Source organism: Chrysemys picta, chromosome 5 (assembly GCF_011386835.1).
Source record: "Chrysemys picta bellii isolate R12L10 chromosome 5, ASM1138683v2, whole genome shotgun sequence".
Classification (NCBI taxonomy): domain Eukaryota; kingdom Metazoa; phylum Chordata; order Testudines; family Emydidae; genus Chrysemys; species Chrysemys picta.
The window spans coordinates 32,493,316-32,516,451 of NC_088795.1; the positions used below are offsets into that span (position 1 = coordinate 32,493,316).

Below are 23,136 nucleotides of genomic sequence, written 5' to 3' on the forward strand. Positions count from 1 at the left end.
GCAAGCGCTCTTGGTGACGAAGTGCACTGCTGACACAAGGAGCCTAGCGTGGACATGTAAAACCGATTCAATTACTGTGGTGCTGTGTGTCGATATAATTTAGATCAATTTAATGTTGTAATGTAGGCTTTCCGCAAGTCTCAGTGCCCTATGTAGTCCTTGGCACATCTGCTGAGGAGACTAAAAAGGGTGCAAATTATGGTCATGGTTTTTGTGAGGTGGACAAATGTGCACTGGGAATTGGACTGAGATCAACAAACAGCAGTGAGGCAGTGGAAGCTTTTGGTCACACATTACTAATCTGGCTTGTATTTGGACCAACCTCCTAGAAGTGTGGAAGGTTGCCATATTCTGCCTTTCATCTGAGCCACGTAGTACACCGACTAAAGTATTATTCAGATGGTAGGTGGAATTAAACTATGAATGATTACTACACTGAAGTATTTGCATATAATCCCTACACTTAAAATGGGAAATACCACAATATTTGTAGTAATTTTGTCTACTGCAGGTGGTAGATGTTCAGTTTTTAATGTCTGCTGTATAGAAGTTTCAAAGGAAACTTTTCATTCATGTTAAGCCCATGATAAGGCTTTAAAATTTATTCATATATCTATACGGTACTGCATATAAACTCATTCTGTGATTTCTCTGATATTGTTAGCTAATGGTTTGGCTTGGCTTGCCCTGTAGTTGCAGGTCTCCTCTTTAGAACTTGTTGGGAAAGCTCTCCTTTCAGAGAGATTTATTTCTACATGCTGGAATATGATATTTGATTGAATTATATGGGTAATCAATATTGCCGAGTCAAAAATTTTAGGGGGGGGGGAATCAAACTAAGAAAAACATAAGTTGTTGATGGTTCCTGACAACCAGTAATAATTTTAGAGTCTGTTTTCAAACTCATTTTAGGTTGGTATCAAGCTAATACTTATCATGTGAACATTGAGCCCAGATTCTATTTTTTGCTTTTTTGTTATTTAAAATGTTTGACGTATTTTCCCTAATGTGAGAGAATATAGTGGCTGTTGGGGGGTGACGTTCAATCATTTAATGTCAGGACACTACATATTTCACCTTTCCAGATGAAGGGAGTTTACTTCTGTGAGAAAAAGGGTCAGTTAAGAGAAACAAAGGAGTATGTGTCTGGGAAGGAGAATAGACTTCTGTCAAAGTAAATTATATTCTAAAATAAAACTTTTCCAGAAGTGGCAGACAGACTATATAAACAAGGATGACTTGTCATATATTTCTTCAGTTAGCTAAATATTACTGTATGCATTTAGTGTTACAAAAGCATTTGTTTACCTTTTTTTAAGTTACGTCATGCAACTTAAAGCCTGAAACCTACTTTATAGATAAAGAAAGGGACAAGGATAATCTAGCAGGATTATTCTGGGGCTGGTGTCCTGATGCTTAGAAGAGCTGTTCCCATTGCGGTCTGTGAGAGATAAAATGATCCATTGATAATCAGGTTTCTAGAATAAGCAGAAAAAGAGCGGGGGGGGGGAGGGATAGAATGGGTGAAAGCTACTAATAATTAGTAAAAACATAAAGTTAGGTGTTGAAGACCTTCTCATAAAATGACATTAGAATGCCTTATAGCCACTTTCAACCTGTCTTAGTTTTTGGAGTCAACTCTTCATTCTTTAGTGTGAATTCTGAACAGTTCCTAGAAAAGCACCTTTATTTGTGTGATGTTTCTTGTGAGGAGGTTGGTTGGTTTGTTTTTTAATGTTTCCAGCTTTAAGAAATAGGGAGGGCAAGGCTCTTAGGACTAGGAAAGCCAAGTTCTGCAGCTGGGGTACAGCCTGATAATCAGGAGAAGTCATTCTTCAGGCCTGACACTTTCTTGGGTTGTATTAACAATTTGGAAATTTATAAATCAATTACTGTGACTCTCATATTGCAAAAGATGTGAGTTTAACCTGTGGGAGAAGTGTACAAGTATAGTTGTTTAATAATTCATTCCTTAACCCTCTTTGTTATTGCTGTTTGAACATTGATTACACAAAAACAGCGAGGAGTCCGGTGGCACCTTAAAGACTAACAGATTTATTTGAAGAAGTGGGTTTTTTACCCATGAAAACTTTTATGCCCAAATAAATCTGTTAGTCTTTAAGGTGCCACCGGACTCCTCGTTGTTTTTGTGGGTACAGACTAACACGGCTACCCCCGATAATTGACTACACAGAAGTTGATAGCTTGTGAATATTGTGCTCTCACTTTAACAATGCCACTCTTACTCTCACTCAGAGACTGGGTGTCACAATGAGACTAAGTAATGATTTATTTCAAATAAAAATTTCAGTATCTCAATATTATTACACATTGTCTTTTTGGCTTAAAATCTAAATGTGGTCATGAATAATAGCGCTAGTCTAGTCATTGGTTAGTGCTGCCTGAAGCTGTTCAGTTCTCACTGGCTGCAGGATCAGATCCTAACTAATCATCTCATCAACTGTTAATTAGGAGGAAAAGACCTTAAAGACGACGTATTTGAAGTATTTCAAAAGATGAATCATCATTCCCTGACATAACAGAAGTTGGGACAAGTGCTAGCCACCTATTCAGCTGCTTGTACCGGACTGATGGTTTAGAAAGTAGTAGTTTTGTCAAAAACAAGTATTTTCTTTCCCCCACCCTTTCTTCTATTTTTGTCATTTTTTTCCCTCCTTTTCCATAGTACAGGGTGATGTGCGTGTCTTACATTTGGTTCAGTAAGTAGCTTGTCAGATCATGCATGTTCCAGAGTAAAGGGCAGCAGAGTCTGGAAAATAGCTGGCATGTTTTATTATAATATATATGGTCTTCTGTAAGTTTGTCTGCTAAGAAGCCTTGAGTATAGGAAGAACGACCATCCTAATAAAAGCTGTTCCCTTCCTTCCTCTTATTTGAACAAAATATTCTTTTTAGAAGCAAAATGATATTGTTGGTGATAATGCAGCAATTTAAAATACTTAGAGTAAAACAGTGCATCACTGTGCAACTTGGCCAAAATGAAGAGTTGAAAAAGCCCTCATGGGGAAAAAATATTGACATCTGAAACTGTTTGAGAGCTATTTGTTACAACAAATTAAAGACAGAAAACGTGATTATCCATATATAAGTAGTTTTATAGGTTTCCCTGTATTTTAAATTAGTGATTATATTAGTATTTGTGTTGAAGGAATTTTGTCTTCCTCATGCTCTTCTCAATGAGTTACCTGCAGAATGTAATTAGTCCCATGTCTGTAATGAAACAGTGCTGTAATAACAACTTTTAATGCACTCAGTGGATATCCATGGAGTGTTTTAAATGGAAAACTAAAAATGATAATTTATTGTATGGCCTGTATTTTTCTCTGCTAATAGTTCTTAGTCTGATCCTAGGCCTATTGAGTTACCTGTCCATGAAAGTGGCATGCACTAGGAGCAATATATTTTGTAGTAATCACCATCCCTCTTGTGGTTGCTGTCTATTCAGTGTTTGTACATGGCTATTGATTGTGAACAGGATTGGCTGCCCCATGACAACTTTGAATCTCACCATGGCTAGAACAAAATAGATGTAGACACTTTATTTCTGTGTCTATTGACTCAGAATGAGAGCACTGAAAGTATATGGTTGAAGCACTAACTGATGGTATCTGTGTGCTAAGTCACCGTGCCAACCTGATTCTTTTATTGTGGAGAAGTGTGTGAGACAGAGAGGGGCAGCAGTAATAATGAAGGATTTCTGAGAACAAATATTAATCTAAAAATCTTGCTCTTAGCAAAGCTTCAGGCTGACAAACACAAGAGGTTATGATTTGTATTGAAATAAGTAGAAAGGTTGGAGAGACAGTTCTGTAGGAAGAGAAGGTGGGGACATTGTCTATTAATTGATGGGATTTGTTTGGTACTTCCCATACCCAGCTGAAAAGAAAAGTAAAGTCATTGGAATAGACTTCGGTGCAAATATACAAAAAGAAACATATTTATGTATGGGAAATGATCCTACAGTCATGTGGAATAAGTAATGCTACTTTTGTAGTTTATATTTGATTATATGAACTAAGCAGTCCTCGGAAAATTTGAAAAAACGTACAGTATTGGAAATTCAAGTTTTGTGTTCTTTTTGTTTGTTTGTTTTTTTTAAAGTTTTGAGAAACCAGTTGGCTTCTAAAGCCTGTTTCTTGATGAAATGATCTCTCTCCCAAAAACAGTTTAATTGAATGCATCTCAGGATTGTGGATAGGTTCCAAAAACAGTTTATTATTTCTCAATTTTAAAACCTTAGCATTAGCTCTTCACTATGGCAAAAGACATTTGTAACTGGCAACACTTTAAAAAGGGAGAAAAGCATTTTAAAAACATTTTTAAAGCAAGGAATTATAACAACAGAGTCATCTTCTTGATTGTGTTTTCCTTTTTACCCTTTTTTTTTTCTTCCCCTTTTTTAAAGTCAGAACTATTGAGTTATATGTCAGTTCTGGTTTAAGGACGTTAGTAGGCATATTGAAATTTTCTGATAGTGCCTTCTGTGTAAATGCAAAGTATTATTTTCTTATGGAATATCTATTTTAATTTTGTCTTGTTTGGGGCCCTTCCTAATTTTCTTCTCTTTTATAAACCAGTAAATAAAATAAGCCCTTCTCTTTGCTTATGACATATGGGACTGCCAAAGCATTCAGGAGATAGTACCTTTTGCTAAAGAATATAGGCAACTATTTAAAAAAGAAGTAGTCAAGAAAATCTGCGTATAGGAAATAAAGGAGTAAAGACCTCCAGATCTTTTTATTATTTGCCTTCCGTAGTTTTTCAAAAATTGGAAATTTCTCTCATTTGGACCTTGCATTTGCATTCTATATCATCTATATTTTGGCAATGCTTAATCGTGCTTCCCCTGGAGTTAAGCCTATGATACTGAAAGAAATGCAGGTAAGAAAGTGGTGAAAGTCTTTACTAGCCCTCTTCAATTAGTGTGTAAGCAGAGTTATCTTTGATTTTTCACATGAATAATCTTAGATTTAGTTTTTCTAATTTTTTTAAGATAAACTCGTCTTTATAGAACTGAATTAGCATCTGACTCTAAATCAGTTTTCTAACGGTATCAAAATATCCAGCAGCTTCTGGATATCAGTATAGCATTTTATTATACCTACAAGACATACATGTCTTATGCAGGCACTGTCAATCATTCTTCATGTAATGAAAACAAGTGTTTCAGCCAATTCTAGATCTCTGATATATAAATGATTTGATAGAATACTAGACGTTTAACTGAAGAACTTTAGTTAATCAGATGACTTTAATGTCTGCTTCACTGGATACACTTAAAGTATAGTTTTTTTTCTCTGCTCAGATTAGTCATCCGATTTCCTTTCTCTCATTTGGCATCTTCTAGTTCAAAATACTCCATTTAGTAATAAAGTTGCCCCAGAGTTTTTTCTACAGACACAAATTCCAAATGAAGTTTTTCCCTCCCAAGACACTGGAGTTACACCAGGAATGAATTTGGCTGTAAAATTTACCTGTTTCGTTTTAAAAAAAACTAGAGCAGAAGGAGATACTTCTAGGTAGGAAGGGATCTTTAATGTATTTTCTTCCATGCTTCTTATTTTCCTTCTGCTGAATAGATTGATAATAATCCTGTTAACTTAATCTTGATAAAGACTATTGACTATAACATTAATTCCAAGACCTCTTGGGTTCTCTTATTTCTATGTTCTATCAATAAGTGACATTTTCCACGGAGAGTAAACTGCTTATTACTTCCAGTTGTCAACCCAGTTAAAGTTTGACATCTGTAGTTTTTAATGAAAATTAATTCAGCCAATAAGGATACTCTTACACTTATTTACATAGCACCTTGAATCTTAAAATGATATACAATTTGTGTACCCAATCCAAACTCCTTTTCAAGGCCGTGAACATTTGGCTTGCGTCTGGACTGTAGCATTGAACCATATCGCTTCACAGGCTACTTCTGTCGCTATGGAAATGCAAACACCTATAGGTAAGCAGACATGTAATAAATGTCTTTAGAGAATGATATCCATTTGAGTCAAATGGAGGAATTAAGGTGGAATTCAACAACCAAATAAATTTCCAACAACCATATAAATTTAAATAAATGCTTTATATATTTTAACAAACATAGATTTGAATTATTTGCTTCTAGGATATGTTGCAGTCTAAAAATAACTTTTTGCTTATCTGACCTGTTCCATTTCAAATTACAAGTAGAACCATATGGATACGGTTAGGAACTCGTGCTCTCAGTTTCAACTATCCATTATAAAAGAACTAAAAAAAAATTAGGACCTAACAACTATTTCTTCCCACTGGGATTTAAATACATGCCTAATAACTCTGTGATATAGCTGTTTTCAAGAACCTTTGTTTGAATACAGGTTCTTGTGTTCTTCTGATTACTGTTAATGTAGGATGAGTCTGAAGTCCAAGTGTTAATTTGTAGATCTCCTTATGCTTCTTTTACTTACAAGGCATTAATCTTACGTAGCAAGGATTCATTTAGGTTTAACGGTGATTTTAACACTGGGTTTATCAAAAGATACATCTTCACAACCTTAAAACTTGAATGGAGTAAACTTCATAATAAAGTTTGTAAATGGAAAATCCTTCAACAAAATTATTTAAGCAGGACAAAAGATATCAAGAAAACATACTTGATCACTTTTCTAACTGTAAAGACTTGCATATTTCTTTGCACTGCTCTGTTTCAGGCCTGGGACAGTCAGGTCTAGTTGTCAGAGCCAGAGTTAGAAACCAAGCAGGACTGGTAGCAAGGCAGACATAAATGTTGAGCAGCCCTTTGCCTGGTGCTGATGCTGGGCTTAAGAGCAGGCCTGGTGATTCCTGATGGCATTCTGCGCCAAAAAAATTAAAATTCTCCACACAATATTTTAAAACTCAGCTAAGTTTATTTGTCAATAAATGTAGAGGCTCCAGTATGGCACTGGGGAGCACAGGCCACTGGCTTCACAAAGGTGGGAGATCACTGTACAGCTCCCCGCCCCCCTCCTCGGGACACGGACTAAGCGGTGTTGCTGCACCCAACTCTGACACAGCAAAAGGACCGGGCCTGCCCCAGAAACACCCAGGGCCCTGCCACTCCATGCCAGGTGTACCAGGTTTGGGCAGGCAGGCTCAGCAAGGCAGGATCCAAGTGTAGAGGGGCTTAGTGTGGGGAGATACAGGTTCGGGTTGAGAGGGTTCTGTGTGGTGCAATCTGGGGGTGGGTGGCTCAGTGGGGGATCCGGGTGTGGGAGGGATCTGGATGCACAGGGGCTTGTTGGAGGGTTCTGGGTGCAACGGTAATGGGACTCTGCAGGGGTCCAAGTGAAGGTGGTTGGGGCTCAGCGGGGGGGTGGGGGGTGTCTGGGTGTTGAGGGATAGAGCTCAGAAGGGGGAACTGGGTGTGGGGTGCTCAGTGGGGGTGGAGTCCAGATGCTGGGGGGAGTGGAGCTCAGTGGGATGGGGATCCAAGTGCTGCTAGCTGGGGCTCGGTAGGGTGGGGATCCAGCTGCAGGTGGCTCGTTGGGGTGGTCCAGGTGTATGGGGAGTGGGGCTCATTGTGGGGGTTCTTTGTGTTTGTGTGGGGGGGTGAGGCTTGGCGGGAGAGTCTGGGTATAAGGGAGTCTGGATGCATGGGAGTTGGGCGGATGTGGGAGCAGCTCCCTGAACAGTGATCCCTCCCCCTGCAGCTGAAGAGTGATGGGTGCAGGAAGGGCTGGGGGGGGGCGGGGCAGGGTAGTTTTCAGAGCTTCTTACGGCCAGGGGAGGAATCTGGTGGTGGGTCTGACATGGCCCCAGATGCCATTCAGGGGAAGAGGAAGTCCTGTCCTCCTCAGCCCAGCCGGAACTAGGGGCTGAGCCTGGTGCAGGGTAGGAGCCACCAGCAGGGTCCTCCCCAGTCCCGTCCCCTGTCCCACAGTGATTTAACTCTGTGTCGGTTGTCCTGGGCACCCGAAACATACTACTGGGGAGGTTTGCATGACCGCTCTTGTGGCTTCCCTTTGCTTCCCCATCAGAAAGTCATTTTTCTGTGGGAAAGCAAAGAAATCTGCAGGGGACATAAATTCTGCTCCAGGACAGTGGCACAGAATTCCCCCAGGAGTAGGTGGTGCCTTTCAGCCAATGGGGGGTCTGGTCAATCAGTGTGGTCAGCTCCAGGTCTAATACCTGGTCCGCAGTTCAGCTGCAGGCCTTGATTCCTGACACTGAATAGAACTCTGTGTATAACTCATGTAATCTGAATATATCATTTAGTAATATTAGAGAATCCTGCTGTCTTCAAAGCATGTTTTTCATGTTTTCTGTCGACATTTTATATAAAAGAAGGGATAGCAGCCTTTCAAATGTAGTTTTCTTAAATCCCAATGACTTGATTTTTCTGAGTGACTTTCTGGAACTTGGACTCAGTTGAAGGTCAGAAGATATGTTTTCCTTTAGGCCCTGTCTTCTACCAAGTTACAGTATTCAGTTTTTTTCTCCTCTTCGTATAGTCTTAGCATATTATCCAAAAATTACATGGGCAGAAAAGCAAGTGATGGGAAAACATGAATATACAAATCCCAGCTATTGATTGTCATAACATTAAACCACAATTTTATTAGCCTTCAGTTAATGCTTTTAGTGTTTTATATTTTACGCTAAGTACACAATTTTAAACAAAGTTTTACCTATAAGAAACTCTGTTTTTTATGTATAACTTCTTATCTCTCCATATTGGCAAGTTCTTACATTGCCAGTACTACAGTTCATTTCATTCTATTGGCTCTTGGTAACAATATCTCAAATACCTGTTTCTCCTTTGTTATAATATTAGATCTCTGGAAATTTATTTGACAAGTGGGAAAAGTCTATCTGGTGTAATCATGTAACTTCATTTCCCGATCCTCAGTTCATTAGCCAACTTGGTTAATAACTATAAAATGTACTAGTTCTATTCACTTTGAAGTTTTAGTAGCGTTTTATTGTTGTTGGCTAAGCTTATGCTGTTAGTATTACACTCCCTCGAGAGAATTATAGTTTACATATTTCTCAAGGATCACTAAAGTTTAGCTAGCCACCTTGTATAAATTTAGGTTAAGATGTTACCTTTTAATGCTGTCTCAACATTTATGCCTTGTAAAATGTAAAGGAAATTCATGTCTGCCAACATTTTTAAATGACATTTAATTCACTACTGTTAAACAGGCAGGAGAATCAGAGTTTAAATTGTAACTCCATTCTTAAAGTACCCTTGCAGTGTGGATTCTGTTCTCAACCCCAGATAGAGAGCATTATAGTTGTTCATTTTCAAAGAAATAGATGTAGATTATTGTGGCAGAATCATTGTCCGAGAGAAGCAGGCTCAGTTATCTTGCCATTTGAAATGATAAAGGTATTCTGGGCACTGCTACAACCTAGGAGTCTAGGCATAGAATCCAAGATTTCACACCTGTGGGATTGATGGATAGATTCCTTTAGCTGGTGGAGCTCTCTTTTGTCTTGGGAGATCTTCAGAGTACTTCTCCCTGTCCACCAGTATCATCTGCTTATTTCTTTCATTATAGTTCAGCTAGCTGTAATTCATGGAAGTGCTTATTTTTTCCAGGTAGATAGGAAAAGCATAGGCTGCTGCAGAGGAGAGTGATTATATTGCTGTTTGTCACCAATATATAGCTGACATTTGAGTAGCATCTATTCTCGCTTAATTGTTAGACATAAACATTGAACAGGAGAAGGGAAAGGACTAAACCCCGTTGGATTTACCAAGTGAAGGCTCTCAGTGAGGCAGAGCAGGGGCTCACAGATCCTCTGTACTGTGTTTGGAAGGAATTATCTTGAGGATCCTGAAAGATGAGGTAGAGGTGACTAGATTTAGATGTGCATAACAGCAAAGAGAGAAAATATCAATATGGGGGGAATTTGGTTCCTCCTTTTACGGTGTAGTTAGGGTTGAGAATTGCCCTTAAGAGAAACAAAACAGTGATTTTCTCTATTAATGTTTATGGATAACCATAAATATGTAATATATCCTCTGCCTTCTAACTCCTTGACTTATGTGGAGGATTTAGAATTTGTAAGAGGGCACTGGATGCTAAAGAAGGTGAACAGCTAAATGAATTCTTTGCATCAGTCTTCACTGCAGAGGATTGGGGCAGGGAGGGGAGCCTCACCTCACAACTGAGACCTTCTTTTTACATGACAAATCTGAAGAACTGTCCCAGATTGAAGTGTCAATAGAGGACATTATGGAATAAATTGGTAAATTAAATAGTAATAAGTCACCAGGACTAGAAGGTATTGTCCCAAGGATTCTGAAGGAACTCAAATACGAAATTTCAGAACTACTGACTGTAGTACGTAACCTATTGCTTAAATCAGCCTCTGTACTAGATGACTGGAGAGTAGCTGAATGTAATTCTGATTTTTTTTTTTCCAAAGGCCTCCAGGGGTGATCCTGGCAATTACAGGCTAGTAAGACTAACTTCAGTGCCATGCAAATTAGTTGAAACTATAATAAAGAACAAAATTATCAGACACATAGATAAACACAATATGTTGGGGAAGGGTCAACACGGCTTTTGTAAAGGGAAATCATGCCTCACCAATCTATTAAAATTCTTTGAGGATATCAGCAAGCATGTGGACAAGGATGACCCATGATATAGTTAGTTGGCCTTTCAGAAAGCCTTTGACGCAGTACCTCACCAAAGGCTCTTATGCAAACTGAGGAGTCATGGGATAAGAGGGAAGGTTCTCTCCTGGATCAGTAATTGATTAATTAAAAGATTAGACACAAAGGGTAGGAATAAATATTCAGTTTTCACACTGGAAAGTGGTAAATAGTGGGGTCCCCAAGGATCTGTACTGGAACCTGTGCTGTTCAACATAATCATAAATGATCTTGAAAAGGAGGTGAACAGTGATGTGGTAAAATTTGCAGATGATACAAGATAGGTAAATCCAAAGGTGACCAAAAGCTGAAGAGTTGCAAAGAGTTACTAAACTGGGGGCAACAAAATGGCAGATGAAATTCAGTGTGTTGATAAGTGCAAAGTAATGCACAATGGAAAAAATAATCCCAACTACATATACAAAATGATGGCGTCTAATTAGCTGTTACCACTCAAGAAAGAGATCTTGGAGTCATTGTGGATAGTTCTTTGGAAACATGCTCAATGTGCAGCTGTGACAGATTTATGTTACCAGTCTGCCTGTGGCATCAGGCGATCAGGCTGAGGCCACAGGATTTTTAGGAGAGGAGATGACGGAGCACACCAAGTGTCTACGTTTTAAAGCTTTATTAATAAAATAACAGCAGTGAGTGATGGGACTGCTCCCGCGTCACTCAAAGGAAGCAAGAAACCATTAGTACCCCAGCCCTAACCCACTTTCATACTCATACACGCATGACCCAAGGCTGGCCAAGCCTGGGTGTAACGTAAGAAGAAGAGGAGGAGGGGTGGATGGGAGTTCTTGTCCCGTGCACGGGTTGTCCAGGGTCTGCTGTGATCTCCGGCTCGCTTTGGCTCTCAGGAGGGTTTTTAAGTCCCGGGTTCTTTGGGGGCGTTTTTGTTCAGGGCTCTCTGTTCCTGGTGCTCTTTTTACCAGTCCAAACCGGCTCGCTGTGGCCTCCTCAGCTTTCCCAAAACACACCGGCTTCAGAGACTTTGTGTCGTTCCTTCCCCCCACCCCACCCCCCGTTGGCCGTCACCCTCTCACTCGTTTTGCAATCTCTGCAGCCCTGCTCAGCTTCAGCTCTCCTTTTTTTACGACTGACCAGGGCTGGGTAAGATGTGAATACAGCTGTAAACTTTTTTGTCGAGCCCATGGCCTTGGACCAGGCCAGCGTTTTATCTTCAGATGGAGCTCACTGAAGTGTCGAATTAACCCATTCTCTGCTCTCTTCCTCCTTCCCCCTTTGGCCTCTTGCAACCTGCAAAGGAATCTTTCACTCCATACTCACACCTTTGACCCTCCCCTAAAATGCCTTGCGATGTTTGCAACTGCATTAGCAACATACAATGCTAATTTGCCTCCCCATGGGACCTCCTGAGGGAGGGAGTCCTTGGGTCTGTGACACAGCGGCAGTCAAAAAGCTAACAGTGTTAGGAACCATTAGGAAAAAGGGATAGATAGTATGACAGAAAATATAATGCCGCTATATAAATCCATGCTATGCCCACACCTTGAATACTGAATGCAGTTCTGGTCATCCTATCTCAAAAAAGGTGTATTAAAACTGGAAAGGGTACAGAGAAAAGCAAAAAAATGATTAAGGGTATGGAACAATTTCCATCTGAGAAGACATGAACAGTCTGTCTTTTTAAGCTTATAAAAGAGACAACTAATGGAATATAATAGAAGTCCATAAATCCATGAATGTGTGGAGAGAGTGAATAGGGAAGTGTTATTTTCCCCCTTCATATGACCTAAAAACTAGAGGTCACCCAATTAATAGGCAGCAGGTTTAAAACAAACGTAACTAACTCCTTCACACAATGCAGTCAACTTATTGGATGTTGTGACGTAAAACTGGGTTCAAAAAAGAGTTAGATAAGTTCATGGAAGACAGATCCATCCATGCCTATTAGCCAAGATGGTCAAGATGCTCTGTGTGTCCCTCCAACTGCCAGAAGCTGGAACTGGACAACAGGAGACGGATCACTCTACATTCCCCTGTCTGTTCAGTCCCTCTGAAGGATCTGGCACTGGCCACTGTCAGAAGACCATTGGTCCAACCAAGTTTGGCTGTTCTTATGCATTCTTACTCTTTTTTTGGTTGATAATTTCATAAATGTTTCAGATACAAATATGAGACATGTTGTCCTTCAGTCTAAACTTATTTCCCTTATCTTTTCCCCTCTTTGTTTTTAATTTGTTCCCCATTGCTCATTTATTCATTGTCTGTCTCTGGATCTGCCTTTCATTCTGGGAAGGTAGGGGGGGTTGGTGCTTTGCTGGGCAGCGGGAACATGTTTTCTACAGATGGCTGGTTGGAGTAGGGTGGCTTTTCTTCCAAAAGACTTAAATGCAGCTGGCAAACATCAGAATTTGGTTAACATTGCTTTTTGTTTGTTTGGGTTTTCATTTAGCGGGAGGGAGCCCAGCTTGCTCATTTAACAAATGTTCCTACTGCATCAGCAGTTGATTTTAGTGCTGATTCATGTGGCATAAAAATGTACAGTTAATTACATTAAGGCAATGTTCACATTATTCTCGCTTTCCTGTTTCAGGTTTTTAGCCCGTTCCTTGGTAAAGATGGCAGCCAATAATGCAGTATTGAACAGACTGGAGCAAAAGGGTGCAGAGGCGGATCAAGTCATTGAATATCTCAAACAGCAAGTTGCTCTTCTAAAGGAGAAAGCTAGTAAGAAAGTCAATGTCTTAAAGCAAATTTACTAATCAGATGGTTAATATTATACTATAATATTATATACAGGGAGCCTGTCCTGGCCCCGGTGCGCACCGCTGCCACCCTGGAGCCGCTCCAGGTAAGCGGTGCTGGGCCAGAGTCTGAACCCCTCCTGCATGCCAACTCCCTGCCCTGAGCCCACTGCCACACCCTGCACCCCTGCCGCATGCCTCACCCCTCCTGCACCCTAACTCCCTGCCCTGAGCCCCCTGCTGCACCTTGCACCCACTCCTGCACCCCAACTCCCTGCCCTGAGCCCCCTGCTGCACCTTGCACCCACTCCTGCACCCCAACCCCCTGCCCTGAGCCCCCTCCCTGCACCATCGCTCTGAGCCCCCTCCCACACTGTGCACCCCCTCCTGCATCCCAACCCCCTTCCCTGAGCCACCTAGTACATTCTGCACCCCTCCTCTGCCCCAACCCCTTGCCCTGAGCCCCTTCCTGCACACTGCACCCTCTCCCACACACGACACTCCCTCCTGCACCCCAACACCCTGCTCCAGCCCTACATTCAACTTCCTCACCCAGATGTGGCCCTCAGGCCAAAAAGTTTGCCCACCCCTGCTGTATAGGATTATCTGAAGCTGTCAGCAAATTCTTTGCCTGACTCTTTGATGTAAATGTTACACCACTTTCTGACAACGGAATACAAAACACTCCATATATGTAAATGTATGCCCCAGCTTGTTTCCAGAAACCAGGATTTTTATGATCTGGGTATGTGTCCTCAGTAGTGTAATATTTAGCCATATATTCTGTGTACTTTCATGAAACAACTCCATTTCCATTTTTGAGTCAATCATAGTTACTACACGGCTTTTCATTCTCAACAGTGCGATACATTTCGAAGGATGAAGGTGCTCTATCATGAATATCATAGAATCACATAATATCAGGATTGGAAGGGACCTCAGGAGGTCATTTAGTCCAACCCCCTGCTCAAAGCAGGACCAATCCCCAGACAGATTTTTGCCCCAGATGCTTAAATGGCCCCCTCAAGGATTGAACTCACAACCCTGGGTTTAGCAGGCCAATGCTCAAACCACTGAGCTATCCCTCCCCCCTGAGCTCTACTATTTTTAAACTTTATTCTTAATCGTTTTTTTTCCCCATTTCTCTTCTTTCTACGCTGTATTTGGAAACCGCGTTTATTAGTCTTGCATAATCATCTTCTGCTTATGAGCCAAACCATTATTTTCATTCATGCCTTGTTCAATTTAGCGAACACTTGACAGCTCTCAAAAATTTATTTCTATCCTACTGATAATGAAATAGTCTTGTTCATCTCGTAAAGCTTTCACAAAACTTAGTGTCTAGTCAGAATCAGAGGGCCAAAGAGACCTCTTTTGCCTTGCCATCTTTACAAAGCAAAGTCTTAATACGTGCCTCCATAATTTTTTTAAATACATTTTTAAGATATATCAACTTCAGTGCTGCCCTTCATAGTTCATTGTACACTGTCATGGTACTTATCATAGAAGAAATATCACTCCATAGATGGGAATCCGCCTTCTCTCTTACATTCATTCATCACTCTGTTTTGTTAACCAAAAAAAATTAGATATGTGTGCATACGCATTATTGCAGCACATTGGTTTAAGTTAGTCTGTTGTAATCCTGTATATGAAATTTCCACAATTTCTGCTTTGGGAGATCAACTGACATTTCTTCCTGAATGCCTCACCATCAGCTGAAATGTAACCTGCCCAAAACTCAACTTCTTATCTTTCCTCCCAAGTCCTGCCTATTCTTCCATTCTCTGTCATTCTGGACAATAGCATAATTCTCCCTAGCACTCATGTCCATAAAGTGAGGGTTGTCTTTGACTTCTTTCCTCTTCTATGTACTGCGGTCAGACCATGTTAAATCCTGCCTCTTTTTCCTCTAGCACACTTCAATTCAAAAATCCATGCCACTAAAACTTTTTCCAAGTTCTTATCAGTTCACATCTTGATTATCATAACCACTTCACCAACCCTCACACATACTATTTCCAGTCCATACAAAATACAGCTGCTTAATTCATCTTCCTTACTCATGTCTCTGACAGTGTCACCTCCCCATTTGCTTTGAATCTCTCCACTGGCTCCCTGCTGTACTGCATTAAGTTCAAGTTTCTTGGTCTGTTTAATTATTCACTCTTGTCTCTTATTGCATCGTCCTCTTCCCTTCCCTCCTCCTCTCCCCCAAACCCCCACCCCCCAGTCTCCACTCTGTAAGCAAAGAGAAAAATGGGCAGTCAAAACCCTTAAAATATTGTTCATGTTTTTTTCTATCACTCCTTTTGTGTGGGATGCCTCCCTGGCCTGTTTTGTTAGTTGTCCTCTTCAGAATCCTCCTCACTTCTGCTATGACACCTACCAAAATTCAGACAACAATTCATAATGATTGATCGGTTGTAGGGAAAAAATGCAATAACCCCAAAAGAAAATATCAAATACTTACACTGTACATTCTGAATAATTTAATTGCATGAACTTACTGTTACCATGTCCTCATTGTTTCCTTGTTTGTTATGCTTACTCTAGTCTTCTTTTCCTTACTATATTTTTGCAGGATCCCAATCCTGATTGGGGCCTTTTGGCCCTACCACAATCCAAATAGAAATATTGTGTTTGCCACATTTTTAATAGTTGGATTATAGCTTAGAATATAGACTGAAGATTGCTAACATTTTTAATGAATGCATGTGGACCTTACACCTTCTAAATGCCTAAAGAGTTCCTCTTGGCATGTAATCTAAATGTTTTGCCTATAAATTTAAAATGATCACACTTGTCAACACACATTCTGCATAGCCCAAAGGGAATGCCACCACATCTTACACTGAAACATTTTGTCATCTTTCTTATACCCCCAGCTTTTTCCTTTAGTCAAAATCAAGGGGGCTCTAAAGATTAAAATGTTCAGCCATTATTGCCAGCCTTTTCCCCTCAAAACAATTTATAACCATATCAGCATTGTTTCAGTTAGTTAAACAAAGTTACAAGGTACATTTTAAAATACAAAGAATGAATCAAATACCATTCACTCTCAAATTTAATCCCAAGGCTACCCCAGATCGACCATTCAACAAAATAGAAAGTATTATTAAATGTTAGTGCCTAATTTAATCTGTGAATCAAGTCCATTTGCATTTATTTATTATCTTTTGTTATGCTAATTTATGTAATATCTTGAATGCCTCACAATTATTAAGAATAATAGAATAAGCCTCTCAGCATTACCATTTCAGAATGGAGAGATGGAGGCACAGAGTTGAGTGACTTGCTGAAGGTCACCCGAATGCCTGTGAGCGCACTGGGAATAAAATCTTTTTTCCATTGCCTAAATAAGACTGTCCTTACTTTCACGGCAGTGTAACCTTATTGTACATTCTATAGTTAGTCTGCCAACTTCAGTGGGGTTTTTTTATTGTATATCAGGACAGAAATCTGGGTGTTTACAAATATAGGTTATGCATACAGAAAGAGAATTTTGTTGAACCTCATATAGTTGATTACAAAGTTATAGATTCAGATTGGTGCCACTGTAGGAATTTGAGAGGGGAACAAAAAGTAGCTTGATTATGATTTAGATGCAAGTCCACGAGGAAGGCATGAAAGTCGATATTTGAGAAACCACTGTCCGTGTTCATTAATAAAAAGTCAGTAACTATAATAAAATGTATGAGATCTTTTCTAATGATGATTTTTAAATATTTTAAAAATATTCCCTTTATTTGCTTTTAATTTAACTAATTTTTTTCAGATAAGTGACATTCAGCACTTAGCAAATGGATGTGTAATGACTGGAGCCTGTAGTTTCTAATGTAAATTGTGTCAACTCTAGTTCTGCAGGCATCTCTCCGAGAAGAGAAGAAGCTTCGTGTAGAAAATGCTAAACTGAAGAAAGAAATTGAGGGACTGAAACAGGAGCTGATTCAGGCAGAAATTCGGAATGGAGGTGAGAGAGAAAGGAAGGAGAACTATATCTTCACATGTGTGGTCTTAGATCCTGTCACCATCTTTGACTGCTGTTTTGATCACTTGTTTAATCCTTCCTGATTCATATCCCTGTTGTCACATCCATGGCATCTTTTTTGGCTGTTTCGGTGAAACTTTGGAATGCCATACCTCTTGGTGGTTAACCACCTCTGTAACTTAAAGTATATGAGTTCTCTTGTAAGTTGCATAAGTGACAATTATGAAAATATGAAAAGTTTACTCTTGGTTGGGACCATGTCTTTCTATATGTCTGTACAGCGCCTGGCATGATAGGGACCTAAATTTGACTGAGGTTTCTGGGTGCTCTTACAATACACTGGAAGATGTTGGGTAACGAATGCTTTTGAAACTCTGTGTACCTCGTTTAGGAACCTCATCTGGCACTGAGCTCCTTTGAAGATCTAGCCACAGTTGAGGGTACTGAGCACTCTGGAAAAGCTGCCCCTAAATGACTTACCAAGGTTGTCCAAGGATTTTGTGACGGAACTGAGATTAGAACGTAGCTTTTCTGAGTTTCAGCCCCATGGCTTAACAACAAAGACTTTGCTGTACCACCATTCCTCCTCTGTTATTGTCCCAGTCTGGATCTATCTTTTTAAGTCCGGGGCTGATATAGTCCTCACCCTTATGAAATTTTACTTTGAGAGAAAAGGAACAAAAAGAGGAAGCTGCAGTTCTCCAAATCCAGCATGAGTGTTTCATTTTCTGCAAAGAAATGTTCTTGAGGAATATGTCAAAAAACAAACAAACAAAACATTTTTAGTTTCACAGTGCTAGTACTGGAAACCAGATAAGACACTATCCAGTAAAGCATGATTTTACTGCTTCCCATTACTGACTTGTTCCACTGTTAAATCAGCATGTGCAGTCTTCAAAAGAACCACCACTTCATAAATGCACTCCTCCTTTCACATGACTTAATTCCTTTAATATGCTAGACTATCCATTAGTCTGTTTCTTTTCCAATGGCCGAGAACCTGCAATAGTTCACCTCAGTATTCTTTTCAGATGTGGGATAGGCAGGTATGGGTAAGAGGTGTCTACTGATATTTCACAGAAATATTTTACAGAAAAATATCCCTATTACACATGAGGGACAAGCCTCTATGTATACAAAGTTTCCAGGTTGTAATTGTAATATAAAAAAAGGATAGAGAATTAATATCCTGTTTGACAAATGTTTTGGATAGACTTTACTTCTTCATTTAAGCAATTTATGTGGATGGAGAACAGAACTAAATGTAAGACCTTTTTCTACTGAACAGAAGAACATGTTTTATGAGTCTATTATGTATTCACACTACAAGGAACATATAAATCAGCATGTGGAATGATGTATCTTTTAAGAATGAGAGGAACAAGAAGCCTTTCCTGTACTGGTGACCAAAGGGCAAGTTTAACTGTAACTGTAGGCTACTTAGCCTGACAACAGTCCAAAGCAAAATAATGGAAAAGCTGATATGGGATCCAGGTGGTAAAGAATTCAAGGGTATTTATGCTAGGCTTGAATCTATAAACAGGGAGTAGTGGGTTAGACTAAGGTGATGATTTTACATCTGTATACGACATTGGTGAGACCAATATTGGAATACTACATGCTTTTCAAAATGTGGACACCAGAACTGTATGTTGAAAAATTGGAGCTAGTGCAGACAAGAGCCACAAAAATGATTTGAGGTCTGGAAAAAAGGCCTTGCAGTGAAAGACTTAAAGAGATCAATCTGTTCATTTTATTGAAAAGAAGATTGAGAGATGACTTGATTACATTGCATAAGAGCCTTCATGGGGATAAAATACTGAGTACTAAAGGACTCTTTCTCTTTACAGAGGAAGGCATAACAAGACCCAATATCTGGAAGTTTAAGCCAGACATATTTAAAAAAATAAGGCACACATTTTTAAGTGTGGATGATTAACTACTGGCACTAATACCAGGGGAAGTGGTGAATTCTCCATCTCTTGATGTCTTCAGATCAAGACTTGGATGCCTTTTTTAAAGTTTATGCTTTAGCCAAACACAAGTTATTGGGCTCAGTACATGGGTAATTGGGTGAAATTTCCTGTGATATACAGGAGATCTGACTAGATGTTCTAATGGTCTCTCTTGGCTTAAAGTCTATGAATCTAAGGAAGTGATCAACAGAATGGCTTGTGATGTCTTCTCCAAGTAAAGACCAAGGGAAATTTAACCCTTTCCTTTCATCTTGAAAGCACAGGAACTATTCATGCCATTACCTTTTTATCGAATGTGCAGTGAGTATTTACAGGACTATCTGCTGTTACTTGTGAAAAGAACATCTCATTTACTATTGATTTTTGTAGGATGAAGTAGCCCTGTTGCACTGTCTGGATAACAGGCTTACAGATTGTAGTGGTCCTGTGATGGGAAGCTGCTTTAATTTGTGGGCTGTCAGCATATTTCACTTTGCCAACCAAATAAATATTGCAAGTAACCAATCTGAGAATAACTTAAAAGTAAAGTTAAGATTCTGTCATGGTATTTTTAGTAAAAGTTAGCAACAGGTCACAGGCAATCAACAAAATTTCATGGAAGCCCAATTTGTCTTAGTTGCAAAGGCCAAAATTTGGTAACAGTAACTTTACATATCACATTACATGTAATCTTCTTTCATTTTTTCTGTCTCCCCAGTTAACTTTTTCTTCTTCTCACAGACTCTCTCCTTTGTCTCCAGCAAACATCTTTTGGGGCTTGTTAGAAGATTCTTCTTCCAGCCCTCTGTCACTGGGCGCTCTTCGTACATAGAAACGTCTAGTCTTTTTCCTCAAAGTGTTATAACAAATGTATGTGATTAAAAATATGACTTACCGAATATATTATTTATTAAGCACAGTTCAGCCAGTGCTGTACAAGACAGAAAATAAAGACAGCTCTTGCCTAAGAAATTACCTTATAAAAAACAGACATGGAGAGGATGGGACACGTTAGTCTCCATATGACGTTTGGGAATGTCTTAAATTGTCACGTTGGTACTTACCACATATCTGTGGAGAAATGTTTTTGATGCCCCAAAACGACTTATATTTTATTGACTGAAACAATCATTGTTTCAATTCTCTCTCAGGCTCCCAATCCTGTGCTCACTTAAACCCCAAGATCATGTCTTTATCCCTCCACTTCTCCCCCACCTCAAAAATGGTTTTGGGGTTCACATTTTTTCTGTATGTAAAAAAGTGGTTTTGCAATCTCAATCAATCATGTATCATTTTAGCAAAACAAAAAACCAAGATACCCCTATGATTGCAAAAGTCTCCATTATATTTTGCCTCCTACAACTTGTATATTCTTCATAACACCATTTAAAAATTATAATTCTGCTATAACTACTTTTCAAATTATTTTTGTCTCCTGGTGATTTAAGCCTCGATTCTCTAAAGATTTACATTTGGGCTTAATTTTATGCACATGAGTAGCCTCACTAAAGCTAATGGAAGTAGTCACATACATAAAGTTGAGCATAGGCATAAATTTTTGCCGTGGCCTTCTCATTTTCTCTTTGAGTGAGTATGTGTTTACACAAAGTTGTGTTTTGCTTTTAAGAATATACTTAAACCTCAGATGAAACGGGAATGGGGGAGGGAAGAAACAGGCAGGCATAACACTGATGAAAGCACCTCTCTTGCTTTGTTTCTATTTTTGTGTATTTTTAAAGTTATCCATTTTCTTTGAGGAAAAATATTAGGTTTCCAAATATAAAAACAATAATACAGTTATTTAATCAGAATAAATTTTGTTGTAGGCTTGTATGGTGTGTGAGGTCTTTTTAGTAAAGTGACATAGCTGGATATTTGAAATAATTTTTATTTTATTTTTTCTGAAACACTAATTTCCTATGTTGCTTTACTTTACATTTTCTTTATATTTCTGGTAAAATGCCTTGATTTCAATTACAGTTTTAAGAAAATTAAATAGCATTTTAACTTCCATCATTTTAATTTTAGTGAAACATATCCCAATTCCATCCAGTGGAACCATTTCAGCAGCTTCATTTTCGGAAGACTTACCACAGCCTACACCTGTCACATCCTCTCCTTCTGGTCCCAAAGACCAAATTAAAGGTGGAAGTGAAGAAAAGAAAAAAAAGGAGAAAGCAGAAAAAAAAGGTATTTCCATTTTTCAAATCTGTTAGGCATCTACAACAGTTAATTTGCAGACTTGCTGTTTACATTTTTATTGGAGAGGATAGAAAAGAGCAATCAGTAGAGCTACAGTAGGAAAATCCATACACATTAACTCTTAAACTCCTGGAGAAAGGAAGTATTTACAACTAATGAAAAAGTTTAATCAAATAGGTTTGGGGCACTTAAATTTTAAGTTGGATATTGGGCAGATTTGTGTCAGTTTGGCTGAAGTGTAGGTTGTCTCCCCTTTCAAAATAATAAATAAAATACTGAAATGTTGAGGTGGAGTCTGCCACAGCACATGAAATTAAATAACTCTCAGCTCTGAGGTTTATTGTTCAATTTTGTTTCTACCATTTATACAATGCAAGCAACAGCCCATGAACTAGCTTAGAGAAATTACCGTATTTACTCGTTCATTAGCCTGTTCGTTTATAAATTGACCCCCCCAAGATGGTTAGGTAAAAATAACAAAAACTGTATGACCCTTTCATAAGCCGACCCTATATTTCAGGGGTTGGCAAACTTTGGTTCCCAGCTTGTCAGGGTAAGCCGCTGGTGGGACGTTTTGTTTACTTGGAGCATATGCAGACATGGAGCCCCTCAGCGCCCTGTGGCTGCAGTTCACCGTTCCCAGCCAAAGGGAGCTGCGGGAAGTGGAGCCGAGGGGCTCCATGCCTGCAGATGCTCCAGGTAAACAAAATGACAATGTATTAGATATTCAATTCAGTGATTCCACAGAGTTTAAAATCATCAAATTTTGATGAAGATCCGTTTATAAGCCGACCCCCACTCTTTGATGCGTCATTTTTTTACCAAAAATATTCTGCTTGTGAACAAGTATATATGGTACTCAGTAAGAAGTAGTAATGTAATATAGCACTAAAGGGTAGAACCCAATGTAGTTTGACTGTTTCTTCTGCTTCTTTTCGGAAAACACTCTCAACCATTGAGCTTCAGCAACCTATTTAAATCCATCCATATCAACACTAGTGGTATTATTGTTTGGGTATGGGGGAGTACAGTGAAATCAGCTAGGCAAATAACATTTGTAGAAATTAACACTGCGTGTTGGGACTTTAAATATTTTACCCGAATATATTTGACTCCATTTGATATTTATTAGCTGCCTCTAGTAACCTTCCTGTAAGAGTATTTAATGAAGAGAATAATTTGAGAAAGAGGAATAAATATAATTATAAAATACTGATTACATTTCCACAAAGGTCTGTTTGGCAATTCAATGCATGATTAGGAAGGGTCAATTTATGAATAGTACAATTCACCGTTGATGGACATGGATTTATTTCTGGCCCATCTTCAGAATTTTGACATCCCTATGGCAGTAAAGGGACCGAAACTGCATTTGGTTCTGTAGGTGGGTATAATCATTTTCCTTGTCTTCAGTATGTAAGACTTTTGACACAGACTAGGATATCATTGGGATTCATAAAGTTTGAAGTAGAGACCAGATGGCATCTCTAAAGCAATAAAGTGATGCATAATTTAGAGCATCTTTTAGTGGGATCTAGTGGTTACAGGGTTAATAAAGAATTTTCTATGTTATCTTTGAAAGTTGCCACTTTGCACAGGCACAGTCCTGTACTGGAACATTTT

General features: G+C 39.1%; 1 protein-coding gene across 5 annotated transcripts in view; it reads left to right on the top strand.

Moving 5' to 3' along the window:
- AIMP1 (aminoacyl tRNA synthetase complex interacting multifunctional protein 1) overlaps positions 1-23,136 on the top strand; it is a 59,337-nt gene that overhangs the window by 19,592 nt on the left and 16,609 nt on the right. For all 5 annotated transcript variants that reach the window (XM_065597668.1, XM_005287894.4, XM_065597669.1 and 2 more), the window contains exons 2-4: positions 13,215-13,348; positions 17,225-17,338; positions 21,340-21,501. In XM_065597668.1, coding sequence (XP_065453740.1) covers positions 13,240-13,348; positions 17,225-17,338; positions 21,340-21,501 — 385 coding nt within the window. In that variant the 5' untranslated portion in view covers positions 13,215-13,239. The remainder of the gene's footprint in view (positions 1-13,214; positions 13,349-17,224; positions 17,339-21,339; positions 21,502-23,136) is intronic.